The sequence below is a fragment of the Durio zibethinus genome, chromosome 24 (genome assembly GCF_047325235.1).
Source record: "Durio zibethinus cultivar Kanyao isolate XHJ-2024 chromosome 24, ASM4732523v1, whole genome shotgun sequence".
Taxonomy (NCBI): Eukaryota; Viridiplantae; Streptophyta; class Magnoliopsida; order Malvales; family Malvaceae; genus Durio; species Durio zibethinus.
In genome coordinates this window covers 18,267,337-18,289,348 of record NC_143185.1, presented here as the reverse complement: position 1 = coordinate 18,289,348, position 22,012 = coordinate 18,267,337, and the positions used below count along the sequence as shown (strand labels likewise).

The window sequence follows — 22,012 nt, the reverse complement described above, 5'->3', positions numbered from 1 at the left end:
TAAATTAATGGTATTTTTATGAGAAAAACGTCGTTGCTTTGGTGGCGTTTGTAACTGAAAATACAGTTACTTTAGAGGTGTTTACATCTGAAAATGTCTATATTAACGACATTTGTATCTTTGAGATGCCGCTAATTTAGTGACATTTTTATGAGAAAAACGTCGTTGCTTTGATGGCGTTTGTATAAAAAAATGCCACTTAACTAGCGACATTTGCTGGTAAGAGCGCCGCTACTTTTAGTGACGTTTTATGATATAAATACCACTAAATTATTCATTTAGCGAATTGTTAAATGCAAACGCCGTCGTTATGTAATAATGGATTCTTTTAGTTTCTGTTAATAAATTTTATTTTTATTAAAAAGCTTAAATTCATAAACTGAAATTAATATAAACTTAATTTACGTTTAAATATGCATCTAATTAATACAAAGTTTAATAATTAGTATAATAACATTCAAATATTTTTAATATATTAACAAAATAAAAATTAAAATGTATAAATTGATTACTGCAAACATTTTGCTAGCTGTCAATTGATAAGGAAAATTTTTTACCTTGGTCACTAGTGTGCTCAAGAACCTATTGAATAATATTATACAATTTTTAACACTTCATTGTAAGCTTTTTTATATTTAAAAATTTAAATATTTACTAAATATAATACCTGAGGTGGTGGAGCACCAAAATCATTTCTTGAAAATTATTGTTGTATAAAATTCATAAGATAATCGAATCAATCATGCAACTGCTGAAATTTTGTACGCCCTTGCTCCATTCTAGCATGTTCTTCCTTAATTTTGGCACGCTCCTATTCTCTTTCTGCTTCCATTTGCTAAAAACGTTGTTGAATAGTTTGTAACTCCCCTTTCAATATTGAAATGTCTCGCGAAAACTGACCTGCTGAGAATGTAAATTGCTGAGAGTTATGTCCATAGTAGACATATAGTGTTAAACCCAATCAAGGCCTCGAACCCGTCCATGCCTTTTTTTTTCAGCAATTTCTATGAATATCCAATTTTTCATTTCTTACATGTTGAAAGAACCATCATATCTACTTCAATCTTAGCAGCCATTTTCTCTTTCATTTTTTCTTGTGAATTTGTCATATACAACTATCAAGTTTAATGATTAATTGATAATATATTAAAAAGAGTAAATATCCACTTTCTATTAAAATAGATGATACAAATTATCACAATTTCTTGTGTTTCGACATTCATACAAGATCTTTTTTTTTTGTGTTATACAAAAAAGTTCTACATGTCCAATTGTACCACCCATCTCATTCTCTTATACAAAAATATATGTTATTTAATAAGATACATATCAACTACAACTTATTCATGCATATCAAGCCTGTCAATTAAATATTAAAATTTTGAATAATTTTAATCTCATATATTTATATTTTGGCCCCATAACAACACTATAGTCTTAAACATACGCAAACAATAAAAGCATTTTGGGCTTTCACACATATTGATCATGGAAATCAAATTCAATTATTTTTTTTCAATTTAATATCAAGGATTGAAGCCATTCAATATGTTGAAAGCCATCCAAAAGTTTAATTTGTATATTTGCCTTTTATATGCAAAAATAGTCTCAAATAGACATAAACGACAACTTTTTCTTCCATATCAACTGTAGAAATCAAGCTCAATCAATCGGACAAGTTTAATATCAAATATTGAAGTTAACTATTAAAATACAACAATAACAACAAATTTGTATTTTTACCTAAATATACGTAAACAATAACTTTTTCATACATATCATCCGTGTCAACTAAGTTTAAAACTTTTGATAAGTTTAATATCATGTATTGAAACTATTAAAACTATTGAAACTATTAAAACTATTAAAACATAACAATAATTGTTAATTTGCATATTTAACTTTTAACTATAAAAAAGTTCATTCATTATAATAAGTTAATTATCATAAACTTACTATTTCTTTTTGTTGTCTTGTAAAATTTTTTGATCCACTTGTGTGGCTATATTTTCGTTGCTTTCTGCTACCAATCCCAATCTGTTCTCTTTTTTGTCATAAGAAATAATTGCGCATATGATAGAAATATAAATATTACCAACTTAAATCATAAAACATTTTCATCATTTCATTCTACTATACAAAGTTATAAACTATCACCTCTTCTTTTCTTGAGAACTAAAATCTAACCAATTGTTCATATTATCACCTAATCACATTACGAGGTAGACTTTTCATCATCACCTCTACAGTAGTATTTCGATTGAAATACTTATGCTTCAAACTATGCTTATAATCTTTTCATTTTTTCTTAATAACTTAAGCACAAATGAAGTTGGTATTTGAAGTACAAACTTGACTGTAATAATACAATAAGAAAAGTTTGAATAAGTAAACAAAATATAATAAAAAAAATTTTATATCTAATTAATTATACTAATACCTCAATAAAGTTTAAAGCATCGGCTTTATCTTCTTCTGGAACTTTATGCCATGTTTCATAATGAATAGGCAATTTCATTCCATTATGGGCTAGCATGCCTAGAAATCCATCCAATAATTGAGCCTCTTCACCAATTGGTTGCCTATCAGAGTTTACAGACACTACAATACGCTCGTTAAGGGGTAGCGTAAACAATTTCTTTAAAGTTGCCTGGCCTTTGGTCCTCCGTTAACCATTGTTATCAACTGTAATAAATAAAAAATAAATTTATAAAATTACAATACTTTTATCATTATACTCGAATTCTATAATTAGGGAATACCATACCTGCATTCAAATTTAAAGCATAATCAATTGATGGGATCTATCTAAACCTGGATCTCCTGTATTGTCAGATCCAATATCAGTTGAAGGGTTAGAAATGACGGAGTTAGATCCAACAGTACGTTCATTTTTCTCTAAAAGATTCAGTCCATAGCCAATATCTACAGATGCCGCAGACGGTTCTGAACTAATATCTCTGATATGTTTTCCTTTCAACCTACTTCTCCGCATTGTAGCTTACTTACATCATAAAAGTGAATATAAAAAAAATATTAGTTTAGAACATATATAAAGACATTGAGAAGTTAAGAAATCAAACCTACGATATATAAAAAATATATCATTTTAATTAAATCAAAAGATAATGTATGATTTAGAATACAATAATTTTACAATAGTGAATGTGACATTCATTATGTCTTAAACACTCGAATTACAAATTATAGATGCACCATTTCATGGTTCATAAATGTCTTCAGTAACATCTTCGTGAACCCACTAAGCGTAGGTACTGGAGATATTTTCATCCAAGTTTTGTTCAACAAAAAGATATCATTCAGTTCTATGTTCAACATCATCTCTGGTATCTAACCCCATATCAAATAAGTCTCTAGGTGTGTTTCGAAGAACAACAAACCAACCCAATTCTTTGGGATTTTCAAAGTAAAATACTTGTTTGATTTGAGATGAAAAAACATAAGGTTCATCGATGAATTGTTGTCTAGTGTGAATTAATCGAGAAAAATTCACAAGTGTAAATCCATATTGATCTTTTTTTAATACTCCTCGTACTATTCACATTAGCCCAATCACATCGAAATAAGATAACTTTTCACTTGTCATAATAATCCAACTCAATGATGTTATTAATCATGTCATAATAGTCAACATTTCCTTCTAAAGGGTTTGTGTCCCTAATACTAACATAGCTAGTAGTTAATAAAATCACAACAACTCCTGAATTTTATGTACTTTTAAATCTCTCATGAGATTTAGTGTGACATCTAAATCCATTGATGATGAAACCTTTGTATCATTTCACAATCTAGTTCAGATCGTATGAAAGATACTTCACCTCTTCACTAACAAGCCTTCCATTCCAAACCTATAAAAGTAGAATAAATATATATATGTTATTAATGTTAGTTATACTGTAAGCATTCTATGTAGATTTCTCATAATGAGAAGTATGGCATTACATACAGTTACTCATAACCATTCATGAAAGTTTTCAATGAACAACTTATCAAGCTCTCGAGGGTTTAATCTTCGATAATGTACAGGATCTCTCAAATTATTTCTATACTCATTATAAAGCATCATGATAAAGTATTAACAATAAAAAAAAGATAATAAATTATGCTTGATGTAATAAATAATTTTCTTGCTAAAAAACTTACGTGTGAAACGATTCAATTGAGTCAAAATAAAAAAAAAACATATCGATGAGCATGCGCCCAAGATTTATCATCTAACTTCACTAATTCAGCTTTGCCTATTGGTTGTCCAAAACTTTGAAAAAGATAATTATAGGCAGAGTCTGTATGCTGTATATCGATATTTCTCGATGGTTTATTAAATCTCATTTCAATATCTTCCAAATAACGAGAACAAATATCATACATTCTTTTGCTAAATATCCTTTAGCAATAAAACCTTTCGGATAGTGTTTATTGTGACAATAAGACTTTAACCTCCCTAAAAACCTATAGCATAAAACACTAGTCATATGTTATTTTAAGTAGAGTGGCTTGATCATCAATAAAAATGTAATCAATCTATTAACAAAAAATACCTTTCAATAGGATATATCCATCGATAAAAAATCAGCCCACCGACTTTTACTTCATATGAAAGGTGGATAACCAAATACATCATAATAGTGAAGAAGTTTTAAAGGAAGATTTTCTCTAAATGGCATAAAGTAATCGCGGCTCGATCCTAAAGTTTGTTAAGTTTTTCCATATTCATATATTTTTTACATAGAAATTTAAATATGTTACTCAATTCAGTTACCACAGAAGTGACTTACTTTGACATTGATGAACGTAAAGCAATTAAAAGTAAGTCTTGCATCAAAATATAATAATCATGTGACTTCAATGAAGAAAGTTCACTTCTTCAGATTCACATATCTCGATATATTTGATGTATAGTCATCTGAAACTTTGATATTTTTCAAAACCTTGTAAAACACATCTTTTTCAGCTTTAGAAATCTCAAAACAAGCAACAAAAAATTGATATTTGCCATTAATAAGCAACTTCGGATAAAGGTTTGGGCAAATCCCCATATCAATTAAGTCAAGCCGACTCTTTAAGTCATCTTTGGATCTTCTATTCACATTGAGAATTGTCCTGATAAAATTTTTGCAAATATTCTTCTCTATGTGCATCAAATCAAGGTTATGGTGTAATAAATTATATTCCTAATAAGATAACTCAAAAAAGATACTTCTTTTTTTTCACAACTCAACTCATTAGGGTCATCTATTTCATCGTCCTCTTCATCACTTTGAACATCAAGATCACTAACTTCAATATGAGTATCACCAACTTACGTAATACGTGACCAGACACCTTCAAAGATGTCTTTCACTATTTTTCTTGAAGAAGTCACTTTTTCATAAGTGAAATTGATATCTTTTAACTTTGAAAAGATATTAGACTCACCAATGGGTAAAGGCGATCTCATCAACTCTTCAGTTCCATCAAATAGATGATTTTGGAATATAAATCGATGATTATCATCTAACCATCAATGATGTCCCAGATAACAAAACTTTCGACCATTAGGTAACCACATCAAACATGTTTGTGCAGCACAACATGGACAAGCATAACGACCTTTTGTACTCCAACCAGATAAATTTACATAAGTAAAAAAATCATTGATAGTCCATAATAAAGTAGCACGCATATTGAAGTTCTTTTGTTTTGATGCATCATAGGTCTTAACTATTTCCCATAATTACTTTAACTCTTTAATAAGAGGTTATAAGTAGATGTCTATATTATTACCCAAACTTTTTTTTTCGAGAATTATCGTAGATAATAAAAATGACTGTTACTTCATAGTAATCCATGGTGACAAATTGTAAGGAATTAATAAAACTAATCAAGTACTATAAAAAGTACTCATCATTTTGAACGAGTTAAATCCATAGATGCTAGTCCAAGCATAACATTTCGAGGATCAGATGCAAAGTCTGAAAACCTAGAATGAAATTATTTTCATGCAAAAGAATTTGTAGGATGCCTCAATGATCTATCATCTGTTTACTTCTCATGATGCCACCTCATTGAATCTATAGTTTTAGAAGACATGAAATGTTGTTGAAGTCTTAGTATTAATGAAAAATAGCGTAAAATCTTAACAGGCTTCTTTTTGACACATACCTCATCACCATCCTCATTCAACCTTTCATCAGGGGTTTTGTCCACCCAATGAGAAATACCACACAAATGACAAGATTCTTGATTTTTTCTGTCCCCTAATACAATATGCAATCATTGGGACAACTATGAATTTTCTCATATTTGAGACCTAAATCCTTGATCATCTTCTTTGATTTCTTACAAGATTCAGGGATTTTTGCAAAAAGAAACATTTCTTTCATAAACTCTAACAATAAAGTCAGAGAGTTTTTCATCCATCCACATAAGCATTTTAAGTGAAAAAGATGAACACAGAAAGATAACCTTGAATGCTTCGATCCCTTAAAAAGTTCTTCATTCATATCCTCAAGCAACCTATAAAACTTTAATACTTCTCCTCTAGGTTATTGGTCACGTACACTTATCCCAGGTTCACCAAATTCATGCATTTCAACATTAAACTGATTAAATCTTTCATTTTGAGGAGAAAGATTACGAAAATGTTGGTTATGAATGTTAAAAGCATCTCGCAACATGCCTTCAATGTCATCTACTATAAAATGATCATGTTGGTGTTGGAGAGCCCTTGAAGTTGAAGGAACTCTAGTGGAAGACCTTGACGATACAGACTCTCCATGAAAATACCAATTAACATATCCCGAAAGAAATCCAATACAAATTAAATGTTCAAAAATAACTTGATGCATTTGTCACTCGATATTAGCACAATTCGCACATGAGCATAATAGCATATTATCTTTACTTGTATTCTCAAATGTAAAATTAAGAAAATTTTTCACTCCATCTCTGTACTCTTGACTTAATCTTGACTTTTGCATCCAACTTTTATCCATTTAGTAGCATTTTGATAACAAACGTCTTAAGTTTTATAAAAACACAAAAGTTATAGGTATTTGTAAGTGAAAGACCGCTACAAAACTGTCGTTAATACATCATTTTCTTATACGGTCACCTAATTAACCCATACAAATAATGGATCTAATCATCCAATAATTAATTTATGGTGAGAATGTAAGCCAAATTGCACTTTGCCACTACCAAAAATAAGTCATATATTAGCAAAACGCATCTTTTATAAAAATGTTATAAAAGTCACAAAGATAATAATCATTACAAGCAGCTTGCTTGAGGTAGTAGCAGTTTTTCAATGTGGTAAGGAGTCAAAGACCATTACAACCACGTTGCAATCTAACTTAATACCTAGTGGGGTATATAGCTAAATACATCAAACAGTTGGTGTCAAATTTTCTTTGATCATCAAATTGAGAATATGGAATTTAAAAGAAAAAAAAACTGTTCGGAAAATATTTTCTTGTTTATTTGCTGTGCGTTCAAGATTTAAATATAACCAAATTGTATCCTTAAACCCGTTAAATCTTGGTTTTGAAATGATAGAGATTTAAAGACGGATTTTAGTACTTTTAAGTACATTAACTTTCAGTTTTCCTCTTACCAAAATGAACTACAGTTTTTCATAGATTGAAAAAATGTTAATATGGCATATGAACATTTAGCTCATTTGATTGGTGCATGATGCCCTTACTTAAAAAGCAGGGTTGGAATCCTTCGTTCACCAACTCAATATATATATATATATATATATATATATATATATATATATATATATATAATGAAGGAAGGATTCCAACCCTGCTTTCTAAGTAAGGGCATATATATATATATATATATATATATATATATATGTGTGTGTGTTATTGTTACTCATTAATTCTTTAATTTCTATAAAACGAAAAAAATGTATTTTTCTCCACATTTTGTCTCTTTGATGTAATGTGACATTCATATTTGTTTGACTCGATGTTATGCATAACTATTGGCTCATTACTCATATTTAACCATGGATTAATTGAATTAATGAGGCATGCTGTTTTGTATTAATATTAATAATATTTTACCTAATAAATTGTTAAAATGAATTAATGAGGTATTTTCAAATGAGAAAATGAAGTTGCTAAAATAAAGGCAATGGAAAGTGTAGGATCATCTTTCTTTTCAATTAGCCGAAAGTGGACTGAAGTTGAAACAAGAAAGGGGCATGATACATGAGTAAAAACCATCTTTCAATAATAATGGGGAAGAGATAATTACTTTTTTCAAACAACTACCCAACTATTAAAACATTTAACAATTTTAGTATCATTTGTATGTGTTTTCAACAAAAACGTTGATTTTCTTAATGTACATACAGAAATATGCAGGTTGAATTGCTTGAATATCTTGTTTCCTGAATGATGATGTGGAGATCAGGACGAAGATGATCTATCGCTTAGAATTCGAGTTCGAAAACTTTAGACTTCACAAAATCATGGTTATTAGTATATAATTTATTCCGTTTTACAAATTCCCGTGTTGTGTTTTTCCAAAATTCATGAGTTAAATAATCAATTATTTCTTTTTCACTTCTTGTAAAAATTCACACGAATTTTGTTTTTAACCCTAATTTAAATTTCATTTGAACATTTAATTCAATGATTAACTTTTCTCTATTTAAAAAAAATCGGTTCGAATCTCCTTAGTCTCTTAATATATATATATATATAAACCTAATTTAAATTAAATGGCCATAGATGAACGGAACAAAAGTTGGCTTACACTTCTGGGAGTGATTTTCATGTGAGATATTTATGAACCCTAGCCTCCAACAGTGACAATTTTTTTTTTTTTCTAAACCAAAAGCACTGTTTTGCTCACTTGTATTTTCTTAGAGCTGAGCTGTAACAGTGATTGAATATCTAAGCCCATATCTGGAATTCACATGTTAAATCCTAGCAAACGTGCATAATTAATAGCATAAGCATGAAACAATTAATTGAGAAAACTTTCAGTTAATGAATATGTACAGAGGGGAATTTGCAAATCTTACAGAGTAAAGTAGGAAATTTCACACAGAGGTCAAAACCATGAAAAACAAAAAAAAAAAAAAGACAGATCCAAATTATTCTAAGAGAACCTGCTGGCTGTATCATCTCTCCATTATAGAACAACATAGACCAATATTAACAAACAACTATGTTTAAGCAAATTCAGAGAGAATAGAGTGGTTTCATTGATACTGTAATTAGGTTAATGAGATCTCCAAGCTCTCTGAGAAACCAAAATTACTGAATTCTAATCCGTTATAACTTGCACCAGGGTGAGTGAACGTGATCAACATGCAGTTGCAACCACTAAAAAACAAGTATAGAAGAAATACCCTGCAGTAGTTTAGGAAGATATGAAAAATAAAAAGGAACATAAACTTAAAGATATTAGTAGAAATTAAGAATTAATGATGCAGAAACTGTTGCAGGTTGTTGGTCTTCTAGGATGTCACATGAACTTCAGTAAAGCCACTCTTAAGTCCTTGACAAGATCCTTCACTGTCAACTTGAATTCAGCATCTTTCTGCAAAAAAAAAAAAGGGTATTGATTTTAATTGGTCATGTTGAATTCAGTTTCAGTAAATTGAAAGTTCCCAAGAATATAAAAGCTGTTCAAAATTTCTTTGGATAATTACCTGAGCAATTATGGTCATGTCTAGAGTGGAATTTCCAAAAGGCAAGACACTGCTGTTAACAACAGACAGATGAAGGTTCTCTATTTCGATTAGTATTTTCGCCACGAGACCTTTCTGTTTCTCGCAATGGATTCGAATGAGGACGTCGTCATCAGAGACTCTAGCTTCAATTTCTGGTAGAGCTGCATTAGATGACCGGCCATCGGAGTTCTCTTCACATGAAGAGGATTCGTTATCAGCTGATAGCTGAGATTTCCTGACGAAAACTACAGATTCCACTGTTCTCTTCTTGGTTTGCTCCTCGAGCACTTTCAAAGTTTCTTGAAGTTGTTTTACATACTTGATAGCATCTCCAAGAACAGAAGCTTTGTCCATCTTTAAACAAAATTTCTTGGTTTTAATCAAAGAATCCTGACAAAAAAAAAAAAAGAAAGAAAGAAAGATATGTGGTACCTTCTTCAGGCCAGGAACAATTGCTGAGAGAGCTATGAAACGCTGACTAAGCCTTTCTCTTCTCCTTCTCTCAGCCATTATGTGATCTTGAGCATGTGAAGGGCTTCTAGTCATTGAGCAAGTCCTCTTGATCCCTTGATTGATTTTTGTTGCATAATTTATGTTCTCATAAGGACCACTGGTGATCCGAGGCGAAAAGTTCATATTTCCTGAAGATACAGTCTCGTCTTTAGGCTTCACAGCCTTGTCTATTTTATAAAACTGCTGAGAATTGGCAGGCAGTGAAGTTGGTTTCTCAAAAGAAAGAATTTGAGAGGTGGGAGAGGAAGGTTTCTGTGGAACATGCTCGGTGGTTCTGATAGAGTTCCAACTACTACTAGTTTTGAGCTGTTTTGTAGGTACCTCGGAAGTTTCAATAGATGAACCACTAAAACTAGCGGTGTTTTTGGTGTTGAAATTAGGGTAAGAGGAATAGTTCTTAGAGGAAAATGATTGCTTGAGGTTCCCTCCAGCCAGGGCAGTCGCTATATCTTCTGCGGAGGCGAGTTCAGCTAAAGAGTTCATATGACATTGGTGGATGATGTTGTATTCATCCATTCCCTAGAAATTCAAAACCCCAAATTAGAAAAGTTAAAAGAAAAATATAATCACAAACAACAAGGAAATATTAGTGTTGGAACTATTAGTAATCTTACAAATTCAGATAACCATTTTGCTGACGAAGAGTCCATTGTTGTAGGCAGATGTGAATAAGATTATCCTGGAAAGATCAAAGACGAAAGGATTACCTATTTCTAGTAATAATGAAACTGCTATAATTATCAGCTACCCTTTTCGTCTGCAATGGCTGAAAACTGAAAACAGATTTCCCCTCTCATTCCCTCTTATAGTCGTGTGTAATTCATCAAATTCTTCTCTAAGCCACGTCTGAAATTTTTGTCCTTATCCTGAAACCATTATTCAAATTCAAGGCTGATGCTCTCTCTCTCTCTCGAATTAGATGGAATCGTGGACACTGCCAAAAAAAGAAATTGTTCATAAAATAATCCCAACTTGATCCAAGAAGTGATCGCGAATCGACAGGGAGCACGAAAAGAAACAATATATTTTCTCTCAGTCAGCCAACCAGGGAGCAGAACTGAAATAATATTTGAATTAGTCATTGTATTTCCTGTCAAGATTTTTATAATTTGATTTTGATATTGTTTGAAAATTATGGCCTAGAAGAACAGGGCTATCACAAACATCAATGCTTACCTGCTTACCATTAAAGCTTCCATACCCTGCTCTGGTTATCTCATCTAAACCAATTGGTGGATCCACTCCAGGATGTGAAACCCATCACAATAATTGCCATTTTTTTCCTTTTTAATTCTAGTCAGTTTCTCACATGTCATATTTCTCAAGCAAAGACAAACAAATCAGATCAGATACATAAGCCAAGGACTTGCTTAGAAATTTTTTCATGAAATCCAAAACCCAGCATTTCCGATCAGTTGAATCACTTTCACAATCAAAAAACTTGTCAACTTGAGTGAGACATACTTGAAGCAAAGCTTGTAGGAGGCTTTTTCCAATGTGAAACGTAGTACATTGTTGGAACCATTTGAATATTTGTTTGAGGTAATTGTTAAAAAGATGCAAAAAATAGACGGAATTAGTACGAAACACGTGATATGGAAACTTCCCTACAAAATCATGGTATGCAATTGATAGTATTAAACTAAATTACGGGAAACAAAATCCTTTGAGATTTTAGAGAAATTTAGTTATCATTTTTATATTTTCAAAAGCTTTGCACATTTTCCTTTATACATCATAAAGGATAAGGAAATTTTGTAGAAGTCCAGAAGATGAAATGCGCCAATTGATTTAAGACAAAAACGTAATTTTAATAAATCTCTTTGTACGCTTAAGTTATGACAAGTTAATTAATGTTTTTATTATTAAAATATCTTACAATTTGAATTCTAATAATTGAAAATAAAAATGTAGTATTTTATCAATAAATTGTGTTATTGTTGACAGCTAATTAATCATTTTAATCTTATTTAATATATAACAGGCTACCTTTAATTTGGCTAATCAAACGATGTAGATGGATAATTTACTACACAAAAAGTATTAATTCATAAGCTTTACCATTTTTTCTTAATTTTTTAATGCATTTGAGGACTCCAGAGTTAGATTTAATACAAACGGAACAAGTTTCATTAGTTTTTCGATTAACTAAATAATAAAATTAAATTAATTTTATACCTCACAAAATGAAACAATGCATTTCAATGAAACTATATACATATATATGTTTGACGTTCATTCAATTAAATTAATCATGAATCAAAATTCACCTAAAATTATTTTAAAAGACCAACCAAATTTATTGGATGACCAATTCATAAGCCAAATTAAATTAAATAATTATTAAATAATTGATTGATTAATCAACTTAAATTAATTCGATAAAATAACACCGTTAAAATCCATTTTGAACATCACTAGTAACTAGTATTATTAAACAGGGTTAAAATTTACCTAAAAACAATGTACTCGTTCTCGGCCAAAAACAATTAATTAACGTATATTATTAAATTTCAATAGGGACAAAATGAAAACTTTCTTAAACTTGTAGTATTTACATGATAAGTAACACTAAAAGAAAGACTTTAGAATTTCAGTCAGCCCCCATTGTGAATCCTGGATACAACAAATCAGTGCTGGCTAATCTTGCGCTTTTTGGCCATCCTCCTCATCCGCTCCCGCCGCTCTTCTTCTTCTATCAGCCTCAATTGTTCTTCATCCTCCTTCCTTGCAATTTTAGCACTGTAAAAAGAAAGAAGTAAATATATAATATAATATAATGAATAGAGCAGTTTCAAACATCTATCTCCTTTAGTGTTCAATGAGACAGTTCTCTACATGCAAATGCTTGCATAATGCTTTACCAAAGAAATGAGATTTGGGAAATTTTACTAACCTCCTTCTTTCCTCCTTCATAATCTCCTCCCAGTTTGCCTCCATGTCACTATCATCATCATCATCACAGACTGGATATCTATCGGTGCTGCAACCAAGTAATATTTTAAATAATAAGAAAAAAATTCGAACCATTCAAATCAAACTACCGAAAGCAACAAAGTTATTTCCTCTTCTGCTCAAGAACCTAAAATAAACCCAATACACATCCAGATCCAGTTCATCCATTATTTGCTAAAGAAAAATCTAAATCCCATTTCATGGCATGTTGGCAGAAGTGTGTGCTCGTTTGCTGCAAATAACAACTTGGCTTACCATTTTTTGAAATCTCTTGTGAACAGTTATAAAAAATAAAAAAGTATATCAATAAAGGGGCAAGAAGGGAGAAAGCATAAAAGGAGAGAGGTCCTACTGGAACATGTTTCTGATCATCATTAGAGCCTTTTCATCTTCACTTAATTGCTTTTTCTTGGGTCGCAGAACATTTGATGTAGAATGAGAGTGAGATGAAACTTGCCCAACTGGCTTTTTTACCTGTAAAAATTTCACAAAGGGCATAAATAAAAACTAAAAAGTGTATTCCAAAGATACCGACAAAAGCAGAAGCATTTGTATAAGACTAAGACCTGAGGCTTTGATGATATCACAGGCCTTTGGGGCATGATTTTATCCTTGCTACATTCTTGTGATCCCTTTTTCAGTTCAAACTGCTGTTTTGAACCAGATAAATGCATCTTCGAAGAATGTGATTTGTGAGCACTGGGTGGGAGATTTCTAGCAGCTGGTGCAGAAATCCTCCTCTCCATCTTTGCAATAGCCACCTTTGAAGGCACACCTTTCGGCCCAGGAGGCCTGACAGGCTCGATACCATTGCTATAACCAACAGGACGGCCTGACTTGATTCCATTGCTAACACCCACTGGACGGCCAGGCCCAATACCATTAACACTAACAGGCCGGCCAGGCCCAATACCATTGTTAACACCTACCTGCCTTCTAGAATCTATTGATATCATATATGGTTTACTGGCAGAAGAAGACTTGTAGGAACCAGCTTTATGCATTTGACCATTCAAAGGAACTGGTTTCCTTTCTTCACGAATGCCTTGGATATTTCTACCACTATTGCTGCCCAATGATTGTTTGCTTTTTGGTGGCATTTGAGCTGATCGTGCCTCTTGAAAATCAGCAAAAAACCTGTGTAAGTTATCTATGTTTTAAGCTTCACAAACAAACAAAACAGATGTGATGCAGTGAAGTAGTAACCTACCAGAAGTTGGAACAGAAACATTTCGAGGTGGAGGCTCTTTTGCAGGAGCTGGAACCTCTGCATTATCTGATAGAAATGAGTAATCTCTTGCAACCTTAAGTTTCTCAGCTTTCTTTCTGTGCTGCATTATGTCCAGAATTTGAAAAAAATTCACTATCACAGACCATAGGTCTTTCAAAAGGTAAGACCAAATTAGAAATGCTTAGAGTAAATACCTCACTTGTAGCTTTGGGTGCCTGGCCACGTTGTCCAAGCTTTGGTCCAGCACTGTTTGAAGCAGAGTTCTTTTTACTCTACAAGAAATCACAAGGTTGTCAATACAAAATATTCAAAGACCAAATATATTTTGAAATATATGATCTGCATTTCAAAAAAAATCATAATCTAAACTATAAAATAACATGTGAGCTACTATATGGCCTCAAACTTCAAATGGCACAAATTTTTTCATTTATTTTATTTGTAGATAAATGACTATTTGGAATAAATCTTTTAAAAATAATCTATTAACAGGTAACACTATGGGCAAATACAAAAAGGTGCAGAATTGGTCTTGAAATGCATCTATTTGCAAATATCAAAACCTGATTCGATCTCCAAACACTAGGCAGCATACCCCATTGAAGCAAAAACAATTAGTTCAGTTTCAAAACTTATGCAGATTTTAAAACAGTAAGGTTATAGCAGCATCCAATGGAATAAGCGACAACCACATTGGGCTGGCTGGTTGCATCATATTAGAGTTTGCACAGCCATGAACATCACTAGCATTGAACACAAACAGCATATAAAACAAGGATTCCACATAAAATAAAATAAAGAAAAGAAAGAAAGACAAGTGATACTTACAGATTGATTGGAACTCAACATCTTTGACACCAAATTCTGGTTTTCTAATAATGACTTGCTCTCTTGGATAACTCTTTGAGCAATAACTGGCTGAGAAGGGCCAAAGAAGGATCCAAAGCTGCAGGAAGACAACATTTACAAACTTAATTAGAATAATTAAGGTTATGAACCTGGAATAGACACACTTTGTAACTATCATACAGCATAGAAGAAAAGCTTCTTTATGTTCTTACCTTGAATCCAGAAATGTGTCCAAGTGTCATAGAACTTCCCTAATGGACAAATGGTTCAGAAAAAGAAACATATCACTCACTTGTTATATGGAAGCCTCTTCTCTTGAGAAGAAAGTGCAGCAGCACTTTGTTTCCTCTTTCGTTTGATAGAATCTTTCAGCCGCTGCCTTAACTCTAGATATTCCATTTCTTCTTTTGTAGGCTGCCTAGCTTCCTCTTCTTCATATTCCTCCCCCTCTTCGTCCTCAACATCTTTATCTTGATATTCACCCTCCATGTCATAATCATCGTAGTCTTCAACTTCCTGGACAGGAAAAAAAAGCAGATATTAAAAACAAAATAAAATCTTTAACAGAAAAAGTACACATTCAAAACCCTTCATCATAGCAAAAACTCCACACTTAACAACCCTTTGTATAACAGCAAAAAATTCCTCATCATGCAGACTAGCAATAGAAACTTGCACATAAAGCAACCGTTTCGTTTATCATTTTCGATCAGGTTCGAAGCAATCTTATTTTCCTGGTTTGATTCGAGTAATTAAAATTTACATGACGAATATTAAGCAACTTACCTCTCTATCATATCCCCTCATTGCTGATTACAATCTTTTCGATTAACTTATCACAGGAGCACCGATTAAGAATACCGCTGCTTATTGTCTTGAATAAACTTGTTATACAAGCACCAAAAAAATACTGGATACCTGAAACATTAAAAAAAAAATAATAAAGATTAATGATTGAACGAAAAGGAATGAAATTTGAAAGAAAATTAACTGTAAAACAACTTTTTTTGCTTCTAATATAGTTCAGATCTTAACATAAAGCCAATTGAAACCTTCTTTTTTAAATGATTTTTCTGAAGATCTTTGCAATTAAAACTCCTAAATTTCGCAGATTATTGAAGGATGAAAAAATATCCAAAGCACACCAAAAAAAAAAAGAATCAGAAAACGAATAGCGATCAGAAGAAGTGTAAATGATTAGGCAAAACTCCCCATTATGGCCGAAAAACGTAAAATAAACCCTAATTTTCCAAAAAAACATATCCGATTACACAAAAGTTAAGAAACCCCCAAACGAATCTGTCAAAATCTTGCTTAAGATCAACCAACTTCGCTAACACCGATTTGTTCAATCCCAACCAAATCGCTTTAAAAATAGGCATAAAAGCGTAAAAAAAAAAAAAAAAAAAACCCAAAAATAAATAAATCGAAATTCATACATGTGATAGAATCGGCATACACAACCTGAAATTGGACCGAAAATCGACGAAATCCAGGATTTTTCAAGCGAAAATCCAAACCAGCACTTAGAAATAGCGAGACTTAGGAATCTATTCCGCAAGGAAATAGAGAGAGAGCGAAGCACAAATCTTCGATCTTCACAGCTACTATGGGAGGAATTTGAGAAGATAGGTTTAAATAAAAGGGGAGAAAGGAAAGCTCCCAGAAACAAAGAGATCGGTTTCTATCGTGCGCTTTTGGGGACACTCAGTTTTCCGAGTTTGTGAGGGATTTGGACCTTTGGAGTTAACTCGGTCAAGTCCAAACGGTGCGTTTAATGGATAATGAAAACAAAATAAATAACACCGCAGAGGCGAGAAACAAATCAGCATACAAACCCAACCCAGGTAAGTTTTTCTTTTATTTATTTATATATATGCAAAATTTTCATAGTAATTTTTAGATATAATTATCTTATAATCCAAAAAATATTACAAGTATTTATATAGAAAAATTAATCATTTTTTTTGTTTTGAAAATTAAATTTTACTTGAGGTTCAGCTTTTATACAGAAGGTAAATAAGCAGTGCCAGGAAGATGCTCGATTATATGCTTCAAGGAGTGTTCTTTTTTTATGATTTATTTGCATGTCTAAATCTTTGAGACAGTTTCATATTGGAAATTAAGTTAAAGTTTTTTTTTTTTCCTGCAAAAAATGTTGCTTTATACCCTCTTTATGGTTTTGGTTTAAGATTCATTATGACTACTCTTTTCAAGCTATTGTTTTCTGCGGACAGAAATGGAAAGTGAAGAAGACAAGAAATTAGAAGGAGAAACAAAGGAGAAGGTTTTCCAGATTTTTAAAGATTTTTTTACAAGGTAATCGGAAACATAAAATCTTATTCAAAATTATTAAACTTACTTTGTTTTTAGACATTGGATTTTGCTATTGTTCTTTCCTTAATTTGCTTTAGAATGATTAAATGGGCACTTGGGTATGGAGTTAGATTCACATATGTACGATGCATTTTCGTTTTCTGTAGAAATTTAAAGTTATGAAGTGGTGGGTTTTCATGGAATTGCTAAATGGTGGTTTGGGAAATTGCAGGGTGGCAAAGCTTGATGAATTGGTGGCCGTTGGAGGCAGACTACTTACTGGCTTTCAGCAAGGACTAGGTCAGTGCTTTATATGCTTTTTTATTCATTGCCATTGTTAGGATGTTGTCCTTGCTAGTTTCTTTAGTGATAGTGTTTTCTCAATTCTCTTTGCAGAGTTTCTTCGACGCCCTCCAATAAACAAGACATCCAAGTTGATTGAGAACATTATTAAAGCCAATGAAACAAAGAGATTAAAGTCATACTTTGAAGTAGGTTGTATTACCAGTCATGACAGTGTAGAAAATATGAGCAAGTGTAAGTACTTTTATTTTTCATAGATAAAGCATTATCTGGTTGATACCTGGAAATAGTGGGTACTTATCGTCTTCTGTCACTGTTTCATGCTATAATTTGTTAATATGACTATAAGGTATGTGACTTAACAATTTCATCTATAGGAATAAAACTCGAGATTATGTATCACATGCTTTCTTCCAGAGAATCAGTAGTAACTTACCTTGTGCAGACCCTTCTTATTCTGCTTGTTTTATATGGCTTTTGTTCTTATGTAATGGTCTTTCGAATCAGAAGTGCGCACATGCCTACTTGGACTACATGATCATTTAATTAAAGGTAACATTTTGTTTGCAATTTTACCATCTATGATTGTATTTTTATATAGTTAATATGTTTTTGAAGGGTGCAAGTGTTTGCAATTTTCTAAGTGTGTTTTATGAGGTGATTATTGAAACTAATATATTTTAAGTAACAACTTGTGGGGTGCAGTCAAAAGCTTGCTGAATGATCTCAAATGCCTCTTGGAGGATGCCACAGCTGCATTGCAAACGGCAAATGAACAGTTATCTCCCTTGTTGGACAAGGAATCTGTTGAAAGATTAGACCCACAAGAAAATAATGGTGAAGTAGGTTTTGTGCTTCAACTCTTTCTATTCTTTGTAAAAGATATGATTTGTTGTTTCTTTACTCTATTCATCTTTCACTCATTGCAGTTACGTTTCCATATTACCTGCATAGGAAATATTAGTGGTTGTTAATTTTTCCTTCTTTCGCTACGAGTATTTAAGTCTTTGAATGCTGCAGATAGTGTCTTTGTTTTTATCCTTCCTACTTAAATCTCTTTCTATTTAGAGCAGATTTCTTGTTAATGATTACCAATTTCAGCACATAGACTCACCCACAAAAATTTTCCAATTTGTTATTTCCCAATGTCATTATGCTGCCAAAACTTTAATGATTGAAATAACCTTGCACTGGACCACCTATCCAAACCGTAAAACATCCAACAAGAATAGTGGCTTAAAGGAAAGGCATTCAAATTTTAGAAACTTTTTCTGCTAGAGAAATATCCAGCTGTTAATATTGTGATCATTCGTACCAAAGACAGTAGAGCTATAATCTTTTTTTTTTTCCATTAATAGTATTCCACTTTTTATATCGTTCTGCCTGCCACAATTGGTTATTGAAATTTGACTGTCTTGCTGAAAGTTCGCTTTTCCTTTAGGATGAAATGGCTTCATCTCAACTTCAAGAACCTCAAGTGACAGATTATGCTGCCCTGATGGGGATCATTTATAATATGGTGAAGCAGGACTATGCGATGCAGGTAAACGGGCAGTTCAATATGTACTATCATACTTTTGATGTGGAAATAAACCATTCCATTATTAGAGATAAGAGTCCTTGAACAATTTCATTTTTCTTTCATTGTTTTTCTATAGAACAGTGACAAAATATCACCCTCCTATTGCAGGAAAAGATTGTTACTTCTCTAAATCTCAAGTCATCATCAGGAGAACTAGAGAGCTATTGCCTGATGTGGTCTTTGCGACCCTACGTAAATGAACAAACTATGCATCTAGCTTGGAAACTTGTTCCTTGAATTTTATCACTTTTTTAAAGAATCCGGACTCGTTCTGTCAGAAAAAAATAGAAATATTCTGTATCAAGGACCCTGCTTCGCTATGCATATTTGGTTCTTTGTAGCATGGAAATGAGCCATACGCTTATATACGAACCTATAAACGTCCATTGTGTACAATTTTTTTTTTTTCAAAACGAAATGCTGCTGTGAAATGATTGAATACAATGATTATCCTTAAGTCCCTTGCATAAGCAAATATGTCTAGGTAATCAAGACCTAGGCTCAAGTTTTGACATTTCTTTTTCCTTTTTCAAGTATTCGAATAATTCTAACTTTTGATTGATTCTGTTATCCAAGTGCTTCCTCGCACTTTTTTAAGGTGATTTAGAAGGGCCTCAACCCGGCTACAACTGAAGGCAGGGCAGGGCACATTTTTATTTAAACAATGAACTATTTTAGTATCAAAGCCTGAATGATGATAGGTTAATTCATCTGAAGTGTAGATAAAGATTAAGACAGCAGAAAAGTCATGGCCAAAAAGAAAAGGGCTACTTCATTTAAAAATTGAATGTGGAGTGACATAAGAGACAGACCATTTTATATTTGAATTCGAACCCAATAAATGGCTACTACATCTTTATATTACTAACCAACTCTTATTGCTCTCACATTAGATCATTTTATGCGCAACTGCTACCGATAATTTCTTCCCTTCTTCGTTGGTTCAGAATTAAAAGTTTGGACTAGCAGCAAGAACTCATTCAGCCTGTTGTCCTTGCCAATAGTGTAGTTTGTGAAGGTCTCAAAAGTTCCTGAACAGGCCGGTCAATTTCAACAGTGTGTCTTTGTATGCCTTCTTGTCAGCCCACTGCAATCTCAAAAACCAAATACATTTAAATGGACAGAAGTGCCAGTAACCTAATGAAGAAACAGTTTGGTCAACATTAAGCTCTGAAAAGTTGGAAGAATGAACAACTTACTGTGTTCTCTGGATGCAGGATTTCTGAAGGCATTCTCTCAATCTCAGTAGAGATCTCTAGACCAAGGACCTCAGTTTTCTGGTCTGTTGCATTCAAGAGGCTACCAGAGAGTATGCATGGCATCAATGATTTTGCGAGTGTATGGTAACTTGATACGGTTTCCAGAGCCATAGCTGTGGAAAAACCAATAGTGAATTGCTTCAACTTTTCCAGGAAAAGTGTTAAAATGTTACTGTTCCAAAATGGCTCACAATGAACAGCAGTTACCTTCCACCAGACCAGCCAGTGTTGAAAAGCCATCTTTTGCCCCATGCTTCTGTATTTTCTCGGCAAGCATGGCTGCATCCTTAGTAGGATGCAACATGATAAATGCTGCGCCAAAGCAAGCAAGCTGAGAATGTTGTTGTTGGCTCCTTTATATCTTCTTCTGTGCCATTTACCTATATGTATCATCAATCAAGTTCAATTGCAGCCTTATATGAGCAATAAACTGTTGCTCCATAGGGCAAAAAAAGTGACATTGAAACATACCAAAGCAGTGTAGCCACTAATGAAATGGCACATGGTTTGTGTCAGACTCAACTTGCTCACAGGTGGAAGGACACCAAAGGCATTACATGCCAAAAGTGTGGCATTCTTAGGGCGTGGACCTACGCATGTTATCTTAGCATTAGGAATGTATTCGATGGGGTAGGCTGCACGAGTGTTCTTTGTAATCAAAGAAAATCATATTAAGATCATGTGTAAGAATAATTCACGACCAGATTTTCTTTATTGAGTGGTACTTCTGATGTATATAAGACTCCCTGATTGTTGATAAATATCTGTCTCTAATTTGTCCCCATAATCCACCTCTCTTTTATGTTCATCAAACACTAGGTTTTCCAACACTGCAGAAAAAAAAAAAAAGAATTTAAAAGATCAAACTGAGAACTATGATTTTATTCCAGGTAAAATAATCCAAGAAACAGAGAGGATATAGAATTTCTCCAGTGCCATATTGCAGCCAGAATATAAGGATAGGATTTGACGCATAGGCATGAGATAATGCATAACACTGAAAAGACCCTTCTTCATTTCCCCGGTGTACCGAGTGCCGAGGATGACCATTTCCCTCCGAGCAAGATTTAAGGTCTATGCTAGTGGAGGATGTCATGTTGTGTGTATAACGATTACACTAGCACTGTCCAGCATTGCATACAATAAAGTCTGGAGTACCCAAATTCTCCAGCTCTTCAGGAGTTTGTCGGATACACCTGCCACACACCCACTTATCCAATTGTACACTAAGCTTTTACCATTTTTTTTTAACATTATTCCTCCATAAAGTTCTATAGGGACGATAAAACTCAACACATGATACA

The 22,012-nt window shown here is 32.7% G+C and overlaps 3 protein-coding genes and 1 pseudogene across 6 annotated transcripts; 1 reads left to right on the top strand and 3 right to left on the bottom strand.

Moving 5' to 3' along the window:
• Positions 1-8,994: 8,994 nt before the first annotated feature.
• Positions 8,995-10,979, bottom strand: LOC111316160 (transcription factor bHLH18-like). Its single transcript, XM_022918171.2, has 4 exons — positions 10,828-10,979; positions 10,133-10,732; positions 9,680-10,054; positions 8,995-9,567 (listed from the first exon to the last, which is right to left on the bottom strand). The coding sequence occupies exons 1-4, from the start codon at positions 10,861-10,863 to the stop codon at positions 9,493-9,495; spliced, it is 1,086 nt and encodes a 361-aa protein (XP_022773906.1). The 5' UTR covers positions 10,864-10,979; the 3' UTR covers positions 8,995-9,492.
• Positions 10,980-12,685: 1,706 nt separating this feature from the next.
• Positions 12,686-16,852, bottom strand: LOC111317024 (uncharacterized). Of its 2 annotated transcripts, none has more exons than XM_022919325.2 (10): positions 16,713-16,852; positions 16,035-16,166; positions 15,541-15,764; positions 15,228-15,345; positions 14,594-14,671; positions 14,379-14,499; positions 13,735-14,285; positions 13,521-13,642; positions 13,110-13,196; positions 12,686-12,955 (listed from the first exon to the last, which is right to left on the bottom strand). In XM_022919325.2, exons 2-10 carry the CDS (start codon positions 16,053-16,055, stop codon positions 12,844-12,846), a joined length of 1,434 nt encoding a protein of 477 aa, XP_022775060.1. In that variant the 5' UTR covers positions 16,056-16,166; positions 16,713-16,852; the 3' UTR covers positions 12,686-12,843. The 2 variants fall into 2 exon arrangements, with proteins under 2 accessions (XP_022775060.1, XP_089609492.1); XM_089753366.1 differs by having other exon boundaries at positions 16,688-16,824.
• Positions 16,853-17,001: 149 nt separating this feature from the next.
• LOC111317025 (uncharacterized) lies at positions 17,002-19,906 on the top strand. Of its 3 annotated transcripts, none has more exons than XM_022919326.2 (8): positions 17,002-17,095; positions 17,486-17,567; positions 17,797-17,864; positions 17,961-18,101; positions 18,378-18,419; positions 18,573-18,709; positions 19,309-19,410; positions 19,558-19,906. In XM_022919326.2, the coding sequence occupies exons 1-8, from the start codon at positions 17,026-17,028 to the stop codon at positions 19,684-19,686; spliced, it is 771 nt and encodes a 256-aa protein (XP_022775061.1). In that variant the 5' UTR covers positions 17,002-17,025; the 3' UTR covers positions 19,687-19,906. The 3 variants fall into 3 exon arrangements, with proteins under 3 accessions (XP_022775061.1, XP_089609494.1, XP_089609493.1); XM_089753368.1 differs by lacking the exon at positions 17,002-17,095 and adding an exon at positions 17,223-17,263; XM_089753367.1 differs by lacking the exons at positions 17,002-17,095; positions 18,378-18,419.
• Positions 19,907-20,026: 120 nt separating this feature from the next.
• On the bottom strand, positions 20,027-21,804 carry LOC111316428 (phosphoenolpyruvate carboxykinase (ATP) 2-like; annotated as a pseudogene).
• Positions 21,805-22,012: the final 208 nt, after the last annotated feature.